The sequence below is a fragment of the Bombina bombina genome, chromosome 5 (genome assembly GCF_027579735.1).
Source record: "Bombina bombina isolate aBomBom1 chromosome 5, aBomBom1.pri, whole genome shotgun sequence".
Classification (NCBI taxonomy): Eukaryota; Metazoa; Chordata; class Amphibia; order Anura; family Bombinatoridae; genus Bombina; species Bombina bombina.
In genome coordinates, this window is record NC_069503.1 from 1,145,883,433 (window position 1) to 1,145,902,635 (window position 19,203).

The following is a 19,203-nucleotide window of genomic DNA, read 5'->3' on the forward strand; positions in this document are numbered from 1 at the left end:
GTAACTGATTCACTAAAGCTTCCTCCAGCCTCACTAGTACCTATATTATTGTATGTAACTGATTCACTAAAGCTCTCTCCAGCCTCACTAGTCCCTATATTATTGTATGTAACTGATTCACTAAAGCTCTCTCCAGCCTCACTAGTCCCTATGTTATTGTATGTAACTGATTCACTAAAGCTCTCTCCAGCCTCACTAGTCCCTATGTTATTGTATGTAACTGATTCACTAAAGCTCCCTCCAGCCTCACCAGTCCCTATATTATTGTATGTAACTGATTCACTAAAGCTTCCTCCAGCCTCACCAATCCCTATATTATTGTATGTAACTGATTCACTAAAGCTCCCTCCAGCCTCACCAGTCCCTATGTTATTGTATGTAACTGATTCACTAAAGCTCCCTCCAGCCTCACTAGTCCCTATGTTATTGTATGTAACTGATTCACTAAAGCTCCCTCCAGCCTCACCAGTCCCTATATTATTGTATGTAACTGATTCAATAAAGCTTCCTCCAGCCTCACCAGTCCCTATATTATTGTATGTATCTGATTCACTAAAGCTCCCTCCAGCCTCACCAGTCCCTATATTATTGTATGTAACTGATTCACTAAAGCTTCCTCCAGCCTCACCAATCCCTATATTATTGTATGTAACTGATTCACTAAAGCTCCCTCCAGCCTCACCAGTCCCTATGTTATTGTATGTAACTGATTCACTAAAGCTCCCTCCAGCCTCACTAGTCCCTATGTTATTTTATGTAACTGATTCACTAAAGCTAACTCCAGCCTCACTAGTACCTATTGTATTGTATGTAACTGATTCACTAAAGCTTCCTCCAGCCTCACTAGTACCTATTTTATTGTATGTAACTGATTCACTAAAGCTTCCTCCAGCCTCACCAGTCCCTATATTATTGTATGTAACTGATTCACTAAACCTTCCTCCAGCCTCACCAGTCCCTATATTATTGTATGTATCTGATTCACTAAAGCTCCCTCCAACCTCACCTGTCCCTATGTTATTGTATGTAACTGATACACTAAAACTCTCTCCAGCCTCACCAGTCTCTATGTTATTGTATGTAACTGATTCACTAAAGCTTCCTCCAGCCTCACTAGTCCCCATGTTATTGTATGTAACTGATTCACTAAAGCTCCCTCCAGCCTCACTAGTCCCCATGTTATTGTATGTAACTGATTCACTAAAGCTCCCTCCAGCCTCACTAGTCCCCATGTTATTGTATGTAACTGTTTCACTAAAGCTCTCTCCAGCCTCACCAGTTCCTATGTTATTGTATGTAACTGATTCACTAAAGCTCTCTCCAGCCTCACTTATCCCTATGTTATTGTATGTAACTGATTCACTAAAGCTCTCTCCAACCTCACTAGTCCCTATATTATTGTATGTAACTGATTCACTAAAGCTTCCTCCAGCCTCACTAGTACCTATGTTATTGTATGTAACTGATTCACTAAAGCTCTCTCCAGCCTCACCAGTCCCTATGTTATTGTATGTAACTGATTCACTAAAGCTCTCTCCAGCCTCACTAGTCCCTATGTTATTGTATGTAACTGATTCACTAAAGCTCCCTCCAGCCTCACCAGTCCCTATATTATTGTATGTAACTGATTCACTAAAGCTTCCTCCAGCCTCACCAATCCCTATATTATTGTATGTAACTGATTCACTAAAGCTCCCTCCAGCCTCACCAGTCCCTATATTATTGTATGTAACTGATTTACTAAAGCTAACTCCAGCCTCACTAGTACCTATTTTATTGTATGTAACTGATTCACTAAAGCTTCCTCCAGCCTCACTAGTACCTATTTTATTGTATGTAACTGATTCACTAAAGCTTCCTCCAGCCTCACCAGTCCCTATATTATTGTATGTAACTGATTCACTAAACCTTCCTCCAACCTCACCAGTCCCTATATTATTGTATGTATCTGATTCACTAAAGCTCCCTCCAACCTCACCTGTCCCTATGTTATTGTATGTAACTGATACACTAAAACTCTCTCCAGCCTCACCAGTCCCTATGTTATTGTATGTAACTGATTATCTAAAGCTCTCTCCAGCCTCACCAGTCCCTATGTTATTGTATGTAACTGATTCACTAAAGCTCCCTCCAGCCTCACCAGTCCCTATGTTATTGTATGTAACTGATTCACTAAAGCTTCCTCCAGCCTCACTAGTACCTATGTTATTGTATGTAACTGATTCACTAAAGCTCTCTCCAGCCTCACTAGTCCCTATGTTATTGTATGTAACTGATTCACTAAAGCTCTCTCCAGCCTCACTAGTCCCTATGTTATTGTATGTAACTGATTCACTAAAGCTCTCTCCAGCCTCACTAGTCCCTATGTTATTGTATGTAACTGATTCACTAAAGCTCCCTCCAGCCTCACCAGTCCCTATATTATTGTATGTAACTGATTCACTAAAGCTTCCTCCAGCCTCACCAATCCCTATATTATTGTATGTAACTGATTCACAAAAGCTCCCTCCAGCCTCACCAGTCCCTATTTTATTGTATGTAACTGATTCACTAAAGCTTCCTCAAGCCTCACCAGTCCCTATGTTATTGTATGTAACTGATTGACTAAAGCTCCCTCTAGCCTCACCAGTCCCTATGTTATTGTATGTAACTGATTCACTAAAGCTCCCTCCAGCCTAACTAGTCCCTATGTTATTGTATGTAACTGATTCACTAAAGCTCCCTCCAGCCTCACTAGTCCCTATGTTATTGTATGTAGCTAATTCACTAAAGCTCCCTCCAGTCTCACTAATCCCCATGCTATTGTATGTAACTGATTCACTAAAGCTCCCTCCAGCCTCACTAGTCCCTATTTTATTGTATGTAACGGATTCACTAAACCTCCCTCCAGCCTCACTAGTCCCAATGTTTTGTATGTAACTGATTCACTAAAGCTCTCTCCAGCCTCACTAGTCCCAATGTTATTGTATGTAACTGATTCACTAAAGCTCTCTCCAGCCTCACTAGTCCCTATGTTATTGTATGTAGCTAATTCACTAAAGCTCCCTCCAGTCTCACTAATCCCCATGTTATTGTATGTAACGGATTCACTAAACCTCCCTCCAGCCTCACTATTCCCTATGTTATTGTAGGTAACTGATTCACTAAAGCTCTCTCCTGCCTCACTAGTCCCTATGTTATTGTATGTAACTGATTCACTAAAGCTTCCTCCAGCCTCACTAGTCCCCATGTTATTGTATGTAACTGATTCACTAAAGCTCCCTCCAGCCTCACTAGTCCCCATGTTATTGTATGTAACTGATTTACTAAAGCTCCCTCCAGTCTCTCCAGCCTCAACAGACCCACTGTTATTGTATGTAACTGTTTCACTAAAGCTCTCTCCAGCCTCACCAGTTCCTATGTTATTGTATGTAACTGATTCACTAAAGCTCTCTCCAGCCTCACTTATCCCTATGTTATTGTATGTAACTGATTCACTAAAGCTTCCTCCAGCCTCACTAGTCCCTATGTTATTGTATGTAACTGATTCACTAAAGCTCTCTCCAGCCTCACTTTATCCCTATGTTATTGTATGTAACTGATTCACTAAAGCTTCCTCCAGCCTCACTAGTACCTATGTTATTGTATGTAACTGATTCACTAAAGCTCTCTCCAGCCTCACTAGTCCCTATATTATTGTATGTAACTGATTCACTAAAGCTTCCTCCAGCCTCACTAGTACCTATGTTATTGTATGTAACTGATTCACTAAAGCTCTCTCCAGCCTCACTAGTCCCTATGTTATTGTATGTAACTGATTCACTAAAGCTCTCTCCAGCCTCACTAGTCCCTATGTTATTGTATGTAACTGATTCACTAAAGCTCTCCTCAGCCTCACTAGTCCCTATGTTATTGTATGTAACTGATTCACTAAAGCTCCCTCCAGCCTCACCAGTCCCTATATTATTGTATGTAACTGATTCACTAAAGCTCCCTCCAGCCTCACTAGTCCCTATGTTATTGTATGTAACTGATTCACTAAAGCTTCCTCCAGCCTCACCAATCCCTATATTATTGTATGTAACTGATTCACTAAAGCTCCCTCCAGCCTCACCAGTCCCTATATTATTGTATGTAACTGATTCACTAAAGCTTCCTCCAGCCTCACCAATCCCTATATTATTGTATGTAACTGATTCACTAAAGCTAACTCCAGCCTCACTAGTACCTATTTTATTGTATGTAACTGATTCACTAAAGCTTCCTCCAGCCTCACTAGTACCTATTTTATTGTATGTAACTGATTCACTAAAGCTTCCTCCAGCCTCACCAGTCCCTATATTATTGTATGTAACTGATTCACTAAACCTTCCTCCAACCTCACCTGTCCCTATGTTATTGTATGTAACTGATACACTAAAACTCTCTCCAGCCTCACCAGTCCCTATGTTATTGTATGTAACTGATTCACTAAAGCTTCCTCCAGCCTCACCAGTCCCTATATTATTGTATGTAACTGATTCACTAAACCTTCCTCCAACCTCACCTGTCCCTATGTTATTGTATGTAACTGATACACTAAAACTCTCTCCAGCCTCACTAGTACCTATATTATTGTATGTAACTGATTCACTAAAGCTTCCTCCAGCCTCACTAGTACCTATATTATTGTATGTAACTGATTCACTAAAGCTCTCTCCAGCCTCACTAGTCCCTATGTTATTGTATGTAACTGATTCACTAAAGCTCTCTCCAGCCTCACTAGTCCCTATGTTATTGTATGTAACTGATTCACTAAAGCTCTCTCCAGCCTCACCAGTCCCTATATTATTGTATGTAACTGATTCACTAAAGCTTCCTCCAGCCTCACCAATCCCTATATTATTGTATGTAACTGATTCACTAAAGCTTCCTCCAGCCTCACCAATCCCTATATTATTGTATGTAACTGATTCACTAAAGCTTCCTCCAGCCTCACCAATCCCTATATTATTGTATGTAACTGATTCACTAAAGCTCTCCCCAGCCTCACTAGTCCCTATGTTATTGTATGTAACTGATTCACTAAAGCTTCCTCCAGCCTCAGCAGTCCCTATGTTATTTTATGTAACTGATTCACTAAAGCTCCCTCTAGCCTCACCAGTCCCTATGTTATTGTATGTAACTGATTCACTAAAGCTCCCTCCAGCCTCACTAGTCCCTATGTTATTGTATGTAACTGATTCCCTAAAGCTCCCTCCAGCCTCACTAGTCCCTATTTTATTGTATGTAACTGATTCACTAAAGCTCCCTCCAGCCTCACCAGTCCCTATATTTTTGTATGTAACCGATTCACTAAAGCTTTCTCCAGACTCACTAGTCCCTATGTTATTGTATGTAACTGATTCACTAAAGCTCTCTCCAGCCTCACTAGTCCCAATGTTATTGTATGTAACTGATTCACTAAAGCTCTCTCCAGCCTCACTAGTCCCAATGTTATTGTATGTAACTGATTCACTAAAGCTCTCTCCAGCCTCACTAGTCCCTATGTTATTGTATGTAACTAATTCACTAAAGCTCCCTCCAGTCTCACTAATCCCCATGCTATTGTATGTAACTGATTCACTAAAGCTCCCTCCAGCCTCACTAGTCCCTATGTTATTGTATGTAACTGATTCACTAAAGCTCCCTCCAGCCTCACTAGTCCCTATGTTATTGTAGGTAGCTGATTCACTAAAGCTCTCTCCAGCCTCACTAGTCCCTATGTTATTGTATGTAACTGATTCACTAAAGCTTCCTCCAGCCTCACTAGTCCCCGTGTTATTGTATGTAACTGATTCACTAAAGCTCCCTCCAGCCTCACTAGTCCCCATGTTATTGTATGTAACTGATTTGATTATGCTCCCTCAAGCCTCACTAGTCCCCATGTTATTGTAGGTAACTGATTCACTAAAGCTCCCTCCAGTCTCTCCAGCCTCACCAGTTCCTATGTTATTGTATGTAACTGATACCCTAAAGCTCTCTCCAGCCTCACCAGTTCCTATGTTATTGTATGTAACTGATTCACTAAAGCTCTCTCCAGCCTCACCAGTTCCTATGTTATTGTATGTAACTGATACACTAAAGCTCTCTCCAGCCTCACCAGTTCCTATGTTATTGTATGTAACTGATTCACTAAAGTTCCCTTCAGTCTCTCTAGACATGCATGCACATACTTGCACACAGAAGCATGCAAAAAACAGACATGCATGCACAAACAAGCACATGAACGCAGACATGCAAATACACACTTGGCCACACAAGCACGTGAACACAGACATGGATGCACAGAATGGCACAGGTAAGCATGCGAAGACAGACATGCATGCACACACAAGCACGTGAATGCAGACATTGATGCAAGCACAGACTGGCACAAATAAGCAGGCAAACACAGACATGCATGCAGACACTTGCACACACAAGGACACGAACACAGACATGCATGCACACACTTGCACACACAAGCATGTGGATGCAGACAGATAATATATACTGTATGTATATAAGCATATACATATATATTTATGTGTTAATATGTGTATATACTGTATACATATTACCAGATAATATATACTGTATTATATAGGCACATACATATATATTTATGTTAATACAAAAATATCCCAGCCAAGGAGTCTTAGAAATAAATTTTAATTCTTACAGCTACAAAATCACACAAAAGGAAAAGCACAAGAGAGCTTACTCATATCCACACATACCCCATCCACCAAACATATCCATACTCCCTCCAAGCAATCCTAAACATAAACTAAAAATAATACTCAATGCTAGAGTAATAAATCTAAGCAAAATAACACCCACTGGGCGTCCCCAGTGAGTGAAGACCCACTCCACCTGTCAAATGAAAAAATATATTGATATATTTTCAGATAGAATAGAACACGACTTAGTGCACAAAATCACTATATCCTCATATAACATTAATAGTGATCTAAAAATAGACAGTCCATATTGAAATGCCCTTTTTTTGTCTTTTGTATATTCTTTGTATGAATTGACCTGTAATATATGCGGTGTGAGTGGCAGATCTGTGATCTTTATCCATATCCATATCTAGCAATATGTTTTATATTATTTGAAGGTACACATTAACAACCAATAGGCAACCTCATATGACATTTAAATTTCACCTTCATACTGAGGCTGGACATTCCTTGACAAAGGGGAGGAGTCCCCGAAACGAGCGTCGGAACCAGCAAGACTCCAACACCTGTACTGACCCTTATCACAGCAACCACGACCTGCATTTTATTTGATTACCGGTTAGCTTATGGAAAGGAAATAGCGAGATGGGATATCCACAACAGTGAGTACATTTCCACACCGAAGGTTACGCTGGAGATAAAGTCTCACGGTATTGGCAAATCTGATGTAACAGGTAACATTGCGGCTTATGACTGGCCCTGCAGCCTTGCTATATTTCGAGTTACCTGCACAGAGACACTGATGCTGTTATTTATTGATCTGTCCTGGTACAGGTTAAAAGCATCTAGGCATATCGCACAACACTATAGCTTTACCGTGAGTGAACATCAAAGGGTGTGATGTTGTACTTGCTATATGAATGTACCTCGCTAACAGTTTGGCAACTGATACTATACACCGGTGGTTATACAATTGCTATTTAAGCCGTAGATTATAAGGGCGGCATCCCGACTATCCAAAGCACTTTTCTCACAAAACTTTAATAAGGACATCCTAGTATACATTAATTGCACTGTGTGATCATACAACACCTTAAAAAGGACATTTGAGTTTGCATCTGTACAACGTCTTTAATACAAGAAAGGACTTTTGAGTTTGCATGTTCATGTTTGGAAAGGACATTTAATTTTGTATCATTATTTTCTTTGCATTTGATACAAGAAAGCCTCTTTGTACTCAGTTTGGATACAAACATTTCAATATGGACTGTCTATTTTTGCATCACTATTAATGTTATATGAGGATATAGTGATTTTGTGCACTAAGTCGTGTTCTATTCTATCTGAAAATATATCAATATATTTTTTCATTTGACAGGTGGAGTGGGTCTTCACTCACTGGGGACGCCCAGTGGGTGTTATTTTGCTTAGATTTATTACTCTAGCATTGAGTATTATTTTTAGTTTATGTTTAGGATTGCTTGGAGGGAGTATGGATATGTTTGGTGGATGGGGTATGTGTGGATATGAGTAAGCTCTCTTGTGCTTTTCCTTTTGTATGATTTTGTAGCTGTAAGAATTAAAATTTATTTCTAAGACTCCTTGGCTGGGATATTTTTGTATTAATATTATTGTTGAGTTTGGGGCCAGACTCCATCCCGTGCCGGAGCACTTTTGACCTATTGGTGGTGCGGTCACTATCTTGTATTATTATATATATTTATGTGTTAATATGTGTGTTACGGTTGCCTCCAGGCTGGCTGGAAGTTGGACCGTAGAAAAGGATGCTCCTAGCGCTCACCAAAGGAGCAGCAGCACCGTAGTCAGCAATCCCTGTAGTGATATTAGCTGAAGCTGTCCCCTACAAACATGAGTCAAAGCTGCAAGTTAGAGGGACAGAAAATAGGTCTGATGTGCTGGAGCACACAGCCTCCTTTTTATTTAGGTTACATGCAAACAGGACACTCTCAGGGGGAGGCATAAAATCCCCCATCAAACATTTGATATTAGATAGAGACACTCCCTTTGACAGGCCACAACATTTACTTCAGCAGATAACATTACACACAATAAAACAATGCAGTCCACCTTATCAATACTAGTCTGATTAGACAATGGGAAAGTTGATCACTAAACCTAATTAGAGCTAATCCCAGCAGACTTGTATTTAGAATAGGTTTCTTGAAGCTGAACAAAATTTAACTCTTAATGGCACACAATGAAACTGAACCAAGTGGGAGAAAGCCAGGGACAAGTCATTTCACAGGTCTGGGGACATAGTCTTAAAGGGGGCATTGTTCACCAGAGTCACAATATGTCCCCAGACGTTTCCCAAAGGGCCACACACACCCAACAAAAGTCAATATACTCTCAGGGGCACAATCTTCCAGGGGCCATAGTCATGAGGAAGGAGGCTGGCAAATAGGCTTCTCCAAAATCCAAGGAAGCAGGGCAACCTTCCATTTAAAGGGCCAGTCACAAATAGCAGTTTGTAACATATCTCCCCTTTTGGAGGGAGACTAACAAGGCACCTGACCTTCTGTCGGTCAGTGCCTAAGTTAGTCTCGCAACCCACCCACAAATAAACACTAGCAGCAAAGCAGCCCCCCCACAACAAGTAGCACTGGCCTGTAGGTTCCAGGTTATAGGATGAAAGTGTAGCATCCTCTGCCTTCCTGGCGCAGCTGTGCAAATAGCTGATGGTACTTGGGGGGCAGAGGCCAGCGGCACTCTGCCCTGGTGCCAGCGCTTCTGCTGGGGTGAGGGGTTTGCAGGCCAGTCCTGTAACAAGGGGGTCTGTAGGGCAGAGGCCAGCAGCGCTCTGTTCTGATGCCAGCTCTTCTGCTGGGGGAATTGGGGCATAGTCCTGCCCGGTGGCAAAGGGAACGTGGGGGTCAGTGGGGGTTAACATCTCCACTGTTAACCCTGGGCCCAAGTTAGGAGTTAGCTGGGGAGGGGGAGATTGGCTTACCTCCTCCTCCTGATACTCCGGTGGCCGTTGGGAAGGGAGGTCGATGCTCTCCGCTTCCTGTGGAACATGCTGCGGCTGGGGAGAGAGACCGGTTGTCTCCTCTCCCTGGAAGGCACACTCCGGCTGGGGAGGGAGGTCGATGCTCTCCCCTCCCTGTAGCTGGGTCTGTCGCTGGGGATCTGGGCCGCCTGCCCAGCATCCCTGTAGGGCCGGTAGAGAGACTGCGGTCCCATCTCCACCTGCCTGCTGGGGGTCCTCCCAGGACCAGTCTATGAGGCCTGCTGCCTCTGGTATCTCTGGCTGGGGAAGGGGACTGGTTGTCTCTTCCCTCTGCACGGTATACTGCCGCTGGGGAGGGAGGTCGCTGCTCTCCTCTCCCTGTAACTCTGGCTGCCGCTGGGAAGGGAGGTCGTTGCTCTCCGCTCCCTGTGACTCACTTTCTCGCTGGAGACCAGGTGTCCAGACCCTCAAACTCCACAGTTGGCGCTCAAAGGCTCGTGCCGCTTCGTTCTCAGTAGCCAATTCCCGGATGAGGCGACTGACTACCTCCTGCGCAGGGTCTGGACCATATCGGACTAGCCGCCTCTTTACCTCTGGAACGAAATCCGCGCCCTCATAGCGACGGATCAGGTTGAGGTGCTCTTCACAGGGTTCTGACCAGTATCTTGTCAGCTCCATGCTGCTGTAGGTAGGGACGCTGCGCAGTGGCTAGCGTTGCCCTCAATAACTTTCCTACGATACCAGTGCTGTTGTGGTGCTGCTCCTTGCGCTAGGACGCCAATCCCACCGCTGCCGCCAAATGTTACGGTTGCCTCCAGGCTGGCTGGAAGTTGGACCGTAGAAAAGGATGCTCCTAGCGCTCACCAAAGGAGCAGCAGCACCGTAGTCAGCAATCCCTGTAGTGATATTAGCTGAAGCTGTCCCCTACAAACATGAGTCAAAGCTGCAAGTTAGAGGGACAGAAAATAGGTCTGATGTGCTGGAGCACACAGCCTCCTTTTTATTTAGGTTACATGCAAACAGGACACTCTCAGGGGGAGGCATAAAATCCCCCATCAAACATTTGATATTAGATAGAGACACTCCCTTTGACAGGCCACAACATTTACTTCAGCAGATAACATTACACACAATAAAACAATGCAGTCCACCTTATCAATACTAGTCTGATTAGACAATGGGAAAGTTGATCACTAAACCTAATTAGAGCTAATCCCAGCAGACTTGTATTTAGAATAGGTTTCTTGAAGCTGAACAAAATTTAACTCTTAATGGCACACAATGAAACTGAACCAAGTGGGAGAAAGCCAGGGACAAGTCATTTCACAGGTCTGGGGACATAGTCTTAAAGGGGGCATTGTTCACCAGAGTCACAATATGTCCCCAGACGTTTCCCAAAGGGCCACACACACCCAACAAAAGTCAATATACTCTCAGGGGCACAATCTTCCAGGGGCCATAGTCATGAGGAAGGAGGCTGGCAAATAGGCTTCTCCAAAATCCAAGGAAGCAGGGCAACCTTCCATTTAAAGGGCCAGTCACAAATAGCAGTTTGTAACAATGTGTATATACTGCATAAATATTACCAGATAATATATACTGTATGTATATAGGCATATACATGTATATATTTATGTGTTAATATGTGTATATACTGTATAAATATTACCAGATAATATATACTGTATGTATATAGGCACATACATATATATTTATGTGTTAATATGTGTATATACTGCATAAATATTACCAGATAATATATACTGTATGTATATAGGCATATACATATATGTTTATCTGTTAATATGTGTATATGCTGTATACATATTACCAGATAATATATACTGTATTTATATAAGCATATACATATATATTTATGTGTTAATATGTGTATATACTGCATACATATTACCAGATAATATATATTGTATGCATGTATATAAGCATATACATATATATTTATAGAGAACACACAGTTCCCTATAGACCGCAATGTAAAAGCACTTTTTAGTGCCATTTTTATTTTCTAACACCCTTCACCCGCCAATATTTAACCCCTTAAACTGCATAATGCAGTATTTGTTTATGGAAAATAAAAAGCTACAAAATTAAGCAATAAACAGACACTTGTAATGGCTAGTTATTTATCACTCGCCCGAGCGATAAATTAGCGCTCCACTTATAATCTATCCCACTGACGTCACCGGCTATGGCTGATATCAACCAATACACTTATGTTTATATGAGAGATTTAAAGAAAAAGAAAAAACTAAATAAGATGATGAAGTCAAATATAAATTTATTTAGGAAATGGGCGTTAGATGGAAAAGCATTTAGCAAATCTGTCTTGTCATGGCTGAGCATGTCATGTGATCATCTTGTTAGCCGCATTTCCTGTCCGTCACTGTTGGACCAACTTCCTCATACTCCTTAGAGGTGACCCACATCCGCCTAAACTGGCTGAGACTTGCAAGCACTGACCCCCCAATCCACACGCAGAATTCCCTGTCTGGAGGGGCTATGATGGTGACTTTACAGCTACTTGGTACCTGGCGTCGCATCTCCTTTAAAATTCGTTCATCAAATCCGTGAAACAGGGTAGAGCCTCCTGATAACAGGATGTTGCCGTAAAGTCTGCGCCGCACATACCAGCTGCATTTTGCAATGCTATTAAGCAGCATCTCATGCACTCCAGGTGCGTCACTGCCATTGCTAGCTGGATTAAAGAGAATTTCTGGGGCACGGAACAGCTGGCTGCCTATGCGGATCGTGTTGTCATCCGGCAGTTTATATTCCTTTAGGGCCTGTTCAGCTCTCATTTCCTGCTCAGGATTTAGGGCCACGTAGCAAAGCTTCTCCTTCAAGTCCTTTACAATCTCTTTCTCAGCAGAACTCGCAAACGAATGACCGGTCTCCATAAGCAGCATCCTGAGATATTCTGTGATGTCTCTGCCTGCGACGTCCAGACGACACTCAGGGTACAGCAAGCACTCCCCTTTATAAACAGGCACAGCATAGGTGACACCATCTCCACTATTCAAGACAATACCATTAGTGCGACCGGCGGCATAGAGGGCAAGTTTTGCCTCTACTGCAACATACATGGCAGGGACCCTAAAATGCTCAAACAGTATCTCAGTCATTGTTTCACGATGCTGCACTGGGTTAAAGGGAGCTTCTGTTACTAAGACTGGTCTTTCTCTGGATTTAATCTGCATTTCATATTTATACATATACCGCCAGACTTTTTCCATGTCATCCCAGGATGTAACTACACCGTGCTCCATTGGATAGGTTAAGCTCAGGACCCCTCTCCTGGCCTGGGCTTCCTTTCCTACATAGTAATTCTTGTGATCAGCTCCCAGTATTGAAGATTTCAGATGTGGTCGGCCAACTACAGAACTGATGATGGACACTGGGGAGCTGTAACCTGCTAGTCCCCCCTTGCATGACCCTGAGCCATTGTCTAAAACTACTGCAGCAATGTCTAAAGCTGATGGATGAAACATTCTGCGCTCTGAAGAGATCTTCTACTGCTCAGTAACTGCCGGCTGCTAGAAGCACAAACACATATGGGCACAAACACATATGGCACAGGCACCTGTGATGTCACAAACACATATGGCACAGACACCAGTGATGTCACAAACACATGTCAAAGGCACCTGTGATGTCACAAACACATATGTTACAGACAACTGTGATATCAAAAACACATGTCACAGGCACCTGTGATGATGTCACAAACACATAAGGCACAAGCACCTGTGTTGTCACAAATGCACGGGTCCCCTCTCATGAGTGCTACTTCAGTATGTCAGTGCTGTGGTTACTGTGTAACATGACCCTGTTTTATTCATATATCTTTTGTCTTACAGTGCGAGATGGCTGGCAATACATGCGTATCTTATTCTAGCAAAGGGCTAGATTACAAGTGTGGTGAACACGGTTTTGTGCTCGTGCAATCACGATTTCGCAAGCCATTTTCATTCTGCTGATATTACAAGTGCTCCTTCAATTCTTTCCGCGATATAAGAGCTGTGGTAAACTGGTTTCCGAAAATAAAAAGTTGCACAAAACACAACAAAAATACATTACAAAGTACACTTGCACTCATAAATAATACTATTAACCCCTAAAACGCCACCCCCCACATCGCAAACACTAAATAATACTATTAACCCCTAATCCGCATTCCCCCACATCGCAAAATACCTAAATAAACTATTAACCCCTAATCCACCATCTAACATCTAAACCCCCTAACCTAACACCCCCTAACTTAACCCAAATTTAAATACCCTTAAATAACTAAAAAAAATCCTAACTACCTTAAAATAAAAAAAATACATAGGATACACAGACGTTAATGCTGAGCTAGAGAGAAACCATGATGAAAGTATTTGTGTTCATTAACACCCTTGTTCTTTTTAGTCCTATTAGATCTAACAGCTCTGAGATTTCAATATAAGGTATTGATTGTTCATACAGTCCTGCCATCTGAATCTCTAGATACCCCAGAATGTCCTCTGTTGCTGTTGATGGTTAAATATGTGATCATTTTATCATAGGGTTAGCTGTTTCTGTATCCCCACGACTGATCTACCACTTACATACAGGGCCCCCATCAGGGTGTGAAAGGGGTGACTCATGTCAGGGGCCCAGTGGGTCAGGGGGCCCCATTAGGCAAGCACAACTATTAATAAAAATATATATATATTTTTTTTTTTACATTTCGGCAGCCACCAGAGGGCGCTACAGCAGAGTGTCATTACAAGGAGTAAAGCATTAGCATTTGAGAGAATTTGTGCACTAAACCACTATGCACAGTGTGGAACAGACTTGGCACTTCAGTTTGTACAGTGTGTGCCTGAGTCAGACGGCAGATCACTTTCATTTGCAGAGGTGGTAGGACTTAGTAAATGTTTTTTTTATTTATTTGTGCAATTTTGGATTGTAACTTCAGTGTGGTAGTTGTATGGTGGGGCCAGGGGTCCATAAAAATAAATTTTATTAGCAGTATGCAGCTGTGTATTTATGATTATTTGAAAATGCTTTAGAAATTCTGTTTCCTCCTCAATACACAAATGGTAGGTGCCCTTTTGGCAGCTATGATTTTTTTTATTTATATATATATATATATGTGTGTGTTTTAATTACATTCCAGTTTACTGCCCTTTTATGCAAGGACTTTCCAGATGCCAGGAAGCATTTTATCTAAGATTTTTACATCTGTATAAAATGTTATACTCTCAGACTAAGATTGCTTAGTGTTTGAAATGAGACAGGTTAACTTGACACTGTTCAGTTTACACTACAGCTGACTTAATTTTGAAATTCATATAAACAAGCCTAAATCCTGCATTTAACCAGATATAATGGTATGAGACTGAGTACCACAGCTTATGGTTCCACCAAGACCATATAGAGTACAGCATTTTCAAAATCCATAAGTACAGCTGACAGATGGGAACATTTGTACACCATATTTGAAGTAATGCTCTTGGTAGGGTAACATTGGGGGGAAAAAAACCCAAACATATGTCAACCTTTCAAAAGTACTTTTACCCATTCTGACAGATCATTATTAACCCCTATTCCACCACTCCCCGACATCGCCGCCACTAAATAAAGTTATTAACCCCTAAACCTAACCCCCTAAACAGCGAATAGGATTTCAGTAGCTCTCATCCTATTTGGTTGTTTTGAACTGCCAATAAAATTCCAGAAGCTCTCATCCTATTGGCTGATTTGAATTTCAAAAATCAAATCAGCCAATAGGAATGCAAGGGACACAATTTTGAAATGGCTCCCTTGCATTGAAGATTCAGCATACGGTGGAGGCCATATGAAGAGGAAGCTCCGCGAGGAAGCTCCGCGCCGGATGTCTTCCAGGATGGCTCAGCTCCGCACTGCCGGGGTGAATATAGAAGACACCGCCTGGATGAAGACTTCTCGTCGCCTGGATGAAGACTTCTCGCCGCCTGGATGAGGATGGAAGTCCGGACTTCAGAAACCATGAGTGGATCTTCGGGGGGTTAGTGTTCGGTTTTATTTAATTTTTTTTTTGGTGGTTTTTTTTTAGATTAAGGTTTGGGCTTTGAAGAAGAGCTGAATGCCCTTTTAAGGGCAATGCAAAAGAGCAAAATGCCCTTTTAAGGGAAATGTCCATACAAATGCCCCTTTAGGCGCAATGGGTAGCTTAGTTTTTTTTTTAGAGTTAGGTTTTTTATTTTGGGGGGTTGGTTGGGTGGTGAGTTTTACTGTTGGGGGGACTTTGTATTTTTTACAGGTAAAATAGCTGTTTAACTTAGGGCAATGCCCTACAAAAGACCCTTTTAAGGGCTATTGGTAGTTTATTGTAGGCTAGTTTTATTTTTTATTTTGATAAAGCTATTAGATTAGGTGTAATTGTTTTTATTTTTGATCATTTCATTTATTATTTTTTGTAAGCTTAGTGTTTTTTATTTTTCGTAATTTAGTGTTTTTTATTTTTTGTACTTTTAGTAGTGTTAGTTTTCTTTAAATGTGTAGTTTAGTTTTTTTAATTGGTAGTTTTGTTTATTTTAGTATAATAGTTATGTTAGATTAATTGATAGTTTAAACTTAGAGTTTTCTTATTTCACAGGTAAGTTTTTATTTATTTGAAGATAGGTATATTGTAATTTTAATTTAAATTTAGGGGGGTGTTAGGTTTAGGGGTTAATAGTTTAATTTAGTGTTTTGCGATGTGGGGGGCCGGTGGTTTAGGGGTTAATAAGTTTATTTAGTGGCGGAGATGTGGGAGGCGAGAGGTTTAGGGGTTAATAACTTTATTTAGTGGTCCCGATGTCGGGGAGCGGCGGAATAGGGGTTAATAACTTTATTATAGTTGCGGCAATGTCGGGGAGTGGCGGAATAGGGGTTAATAACTTTATTATAGTGGCAGCGATGTCGGGGAGCAGCGGAATAGGGGTTAATAACTTGATTATAGTGGTGGCGGTGTTGGGAAGTGGCAGAATAGGGGTTAATAACTTTATTATAGTGGTGGCGGTGTCGGGGAGCGCCGGAATAGGGGTTAATAACTTTATAATAGTGGCAGTAAAGTCAGGTGCGGAGGTGAAAATGGATTAATAACTTTATTTCGTGTCGCCGATGTCGGGGGTGGAGGATTAGGGGTGACTCTGGTTTTATGTTAGGGTGTTAGGTTTAAACGTAACTTTTTTTCCCCATTAGACATCAATGGGGTTGCGTTACGGCGATCGCCATTCCGCACTTCAGGTGTTAGGTTTTTTTCTAACACTCTCTCCCTATTGATGTCTATGGGGAAAGCGTGCACGTCAAAGCCGCCCTTGGATTTTGTGCGGTATGGAGCTAAACACAACTATATCGCACGCACAAGGAGGCTTTTCAGAAACTCATAATGGCAGCGTTATGGGGGTAAAATTACGCAACTTTTGTTGCGTTCATTTCGCACCCTGTTTAACGCAAAACTTGTAATCTAGGTGTATGTGCTTAAAGGGACAGGAAACCCACAAATGTTCTTTCATGATTTGGATAGAACATACAATTTTAAACAACTTTCCAATTTACTACTATTATCAAATTAGCTTTGTTATGAAGGAACAGCATTGCACTACTAGCAGCTAGCTGAACACATCTATTAAGCCAATCACAAGAGATAAATGTGTGCAGGCACCAATCAGCAGCTAGCTCCCTCCCACTAGTGTAGGATATGTGTGTATTCTTTTTCCACAAGGGATACCAAGACAAGTACTTTTGAAAATAGAATTTAATTTAAAAGTGTGTTAAAATGACATGCTCTATCTGAATCCTGAAAGTTTCATTTTGACTTTCCTATACCTTTAACTAGCTATAGTCAGTTGTACTGTATATACAAAATAAAGGATAATTATATTGCTCTACCTATGAATGAAACTCTCTGTGGATTAATACTCAGTAGGTCTGTGCAGCAGTTTGTGTGGAACCATTCTGTCAATATTCTGTCTCTTTGTATTAGTAAATGTATGTGTGGCGTATTCTTTTTTCTTGCATATCTTCAGTATTTTGTATGTCTGTCTTCATTTCTTGCAGAGCAGTGCCGGCCTTAGGGCAAGGCGAGCAAGGCGGTTGCCTAGGGCCCCGTGTTTAGGGGCTCCCGCGGCACTGGTGCCAACTAATACTGCAAAATTATAATTTTTTTTATTATTATTTTTTTTATATACAAACTGCCATTTATTTATTTTTTTAAATTAATTGCGCAAATTTGGGGGCTGCACGCCGCTCACGTCACTTGACGCCACACTCAGCCTCAGACTGTGAGAGACTTATAAGTAGCGGGAAACTAGCACGACGCTAGAGATGGGAAGTTCGGTTCTTCTTTGTGAATCGGTTCATTTCGGACAGTTCGATTAACTGAACCGGTTCATGAACCGATTCACCAGTTCACCTACTGAACATGAGATAGAGGCTCTACCTCATGTTCAGTAGGTGAACTGTAGAGCCGCAGATTCGTTCCTGAATCATGAGTTACTGACTGTGTGAGTTGTGTGACTCATGATTCAGTTCAGCTCCTTCTGAGTCCTCACAGCCAGGCAGCGTTGGCTCCTTCACAGATACATACAACGCAGTACATAGAACAGAGCTTGCTGTATACTCTGTTCTATGCACTGTGTTGTATGTATTTTCCTAAGATATGCATATCTTATAAAATACTTATATTATAATAAAAGTGACAATAGAATATGACCTTAAATTTTAACGGTATTAATGTGTAAACAGCCCAAAACTCTGTATGGCTTATAAATAAACATAAGGGTGAGACCTGCTGCTTCTCTAAGGGTTAATTTAAGGTGCAGTTTGGGGTATATTTGAATCAGTGTACTGTTAATTGACTCCTTTGCAATGAATCGTTCAGTTAACAGTACACTGATTCAAATATACCTCTAACTGCACCTTAAATTAACCCTTACAGAAGCAGCAGGTCTCAACCTTATATTTATTTATAAGCCATACAGAGTTTTGGTTTATAAATATAAGGTTGAGACCTGCTACTTTTGTAAGGGTTAATTTAGGTGCAGTTAGGGGTATCTTTGAATCAGTGTACTGTTAACTGAATGATTCATTGCAAAGGAGTTAACAGTACACTGATTCGTTTGCAAACAGTTCACTTCTTGAATCAGTAACAGTACTGGTAATATGATCCTAGAGTGAGGCTGTCTGATTCATTGCAAAGGAGGAGTTAGCAGAAGCAGTACACACTCTAGGATCGTATTACCAGTGCTGCAGCAGACTCAGGAAGTGAACTGTTTGAAACGAATCAGTTCAGTCTGGTGAACTGATTCATACAGTTCACTGAAAAGATCCAGTTCAAATGAACGATTCGTTCATGAACTGGACATCACTACACAACGCTCACGTCACTTGATGCCGCGCTCAGCCTCAGACTGTGAGACACGAAAGTTACAAGCGGGAAACTAGTGACTCTGTGACTGACGACGAGAGAGAGGGAAGATTTGTTTAATCTCAATCTCTGCCTCCCATTGTGCACAGTAAGAGCTGTGGTCAGCCCCCGTCCACTTAAGCAAG

General features: G+C 41.5%; 1 protein-coding gene across 1 annotated transcript; it reads right to left on the reverse strand.

Annotated features, from left to right (window-relative positions):
- Positions 1-12,017: 12,017 nt before the first annotated feature.
- LOC128661755 (actin-1-like) lies at positions 12,018-16,848 on the reverse strand. Its single transcript, XM_053715975.1, has 2 exons — positions 16,836-16,848; positions 12,018-13,123 (listed from the first exon to the last, which is right to left on the reverse strand). The coding sequence occupies exons 1-2, from the start codon at positions 16,846-16,848 to the stop codon at positions 12,018-12,020; spliced, it is 1,119 nt and encodes a 372-aa protein (XP_053571950.1).
- Between the last annotated feature and the right edge of the window lie 2,355 nt (positions 16,849-19,203).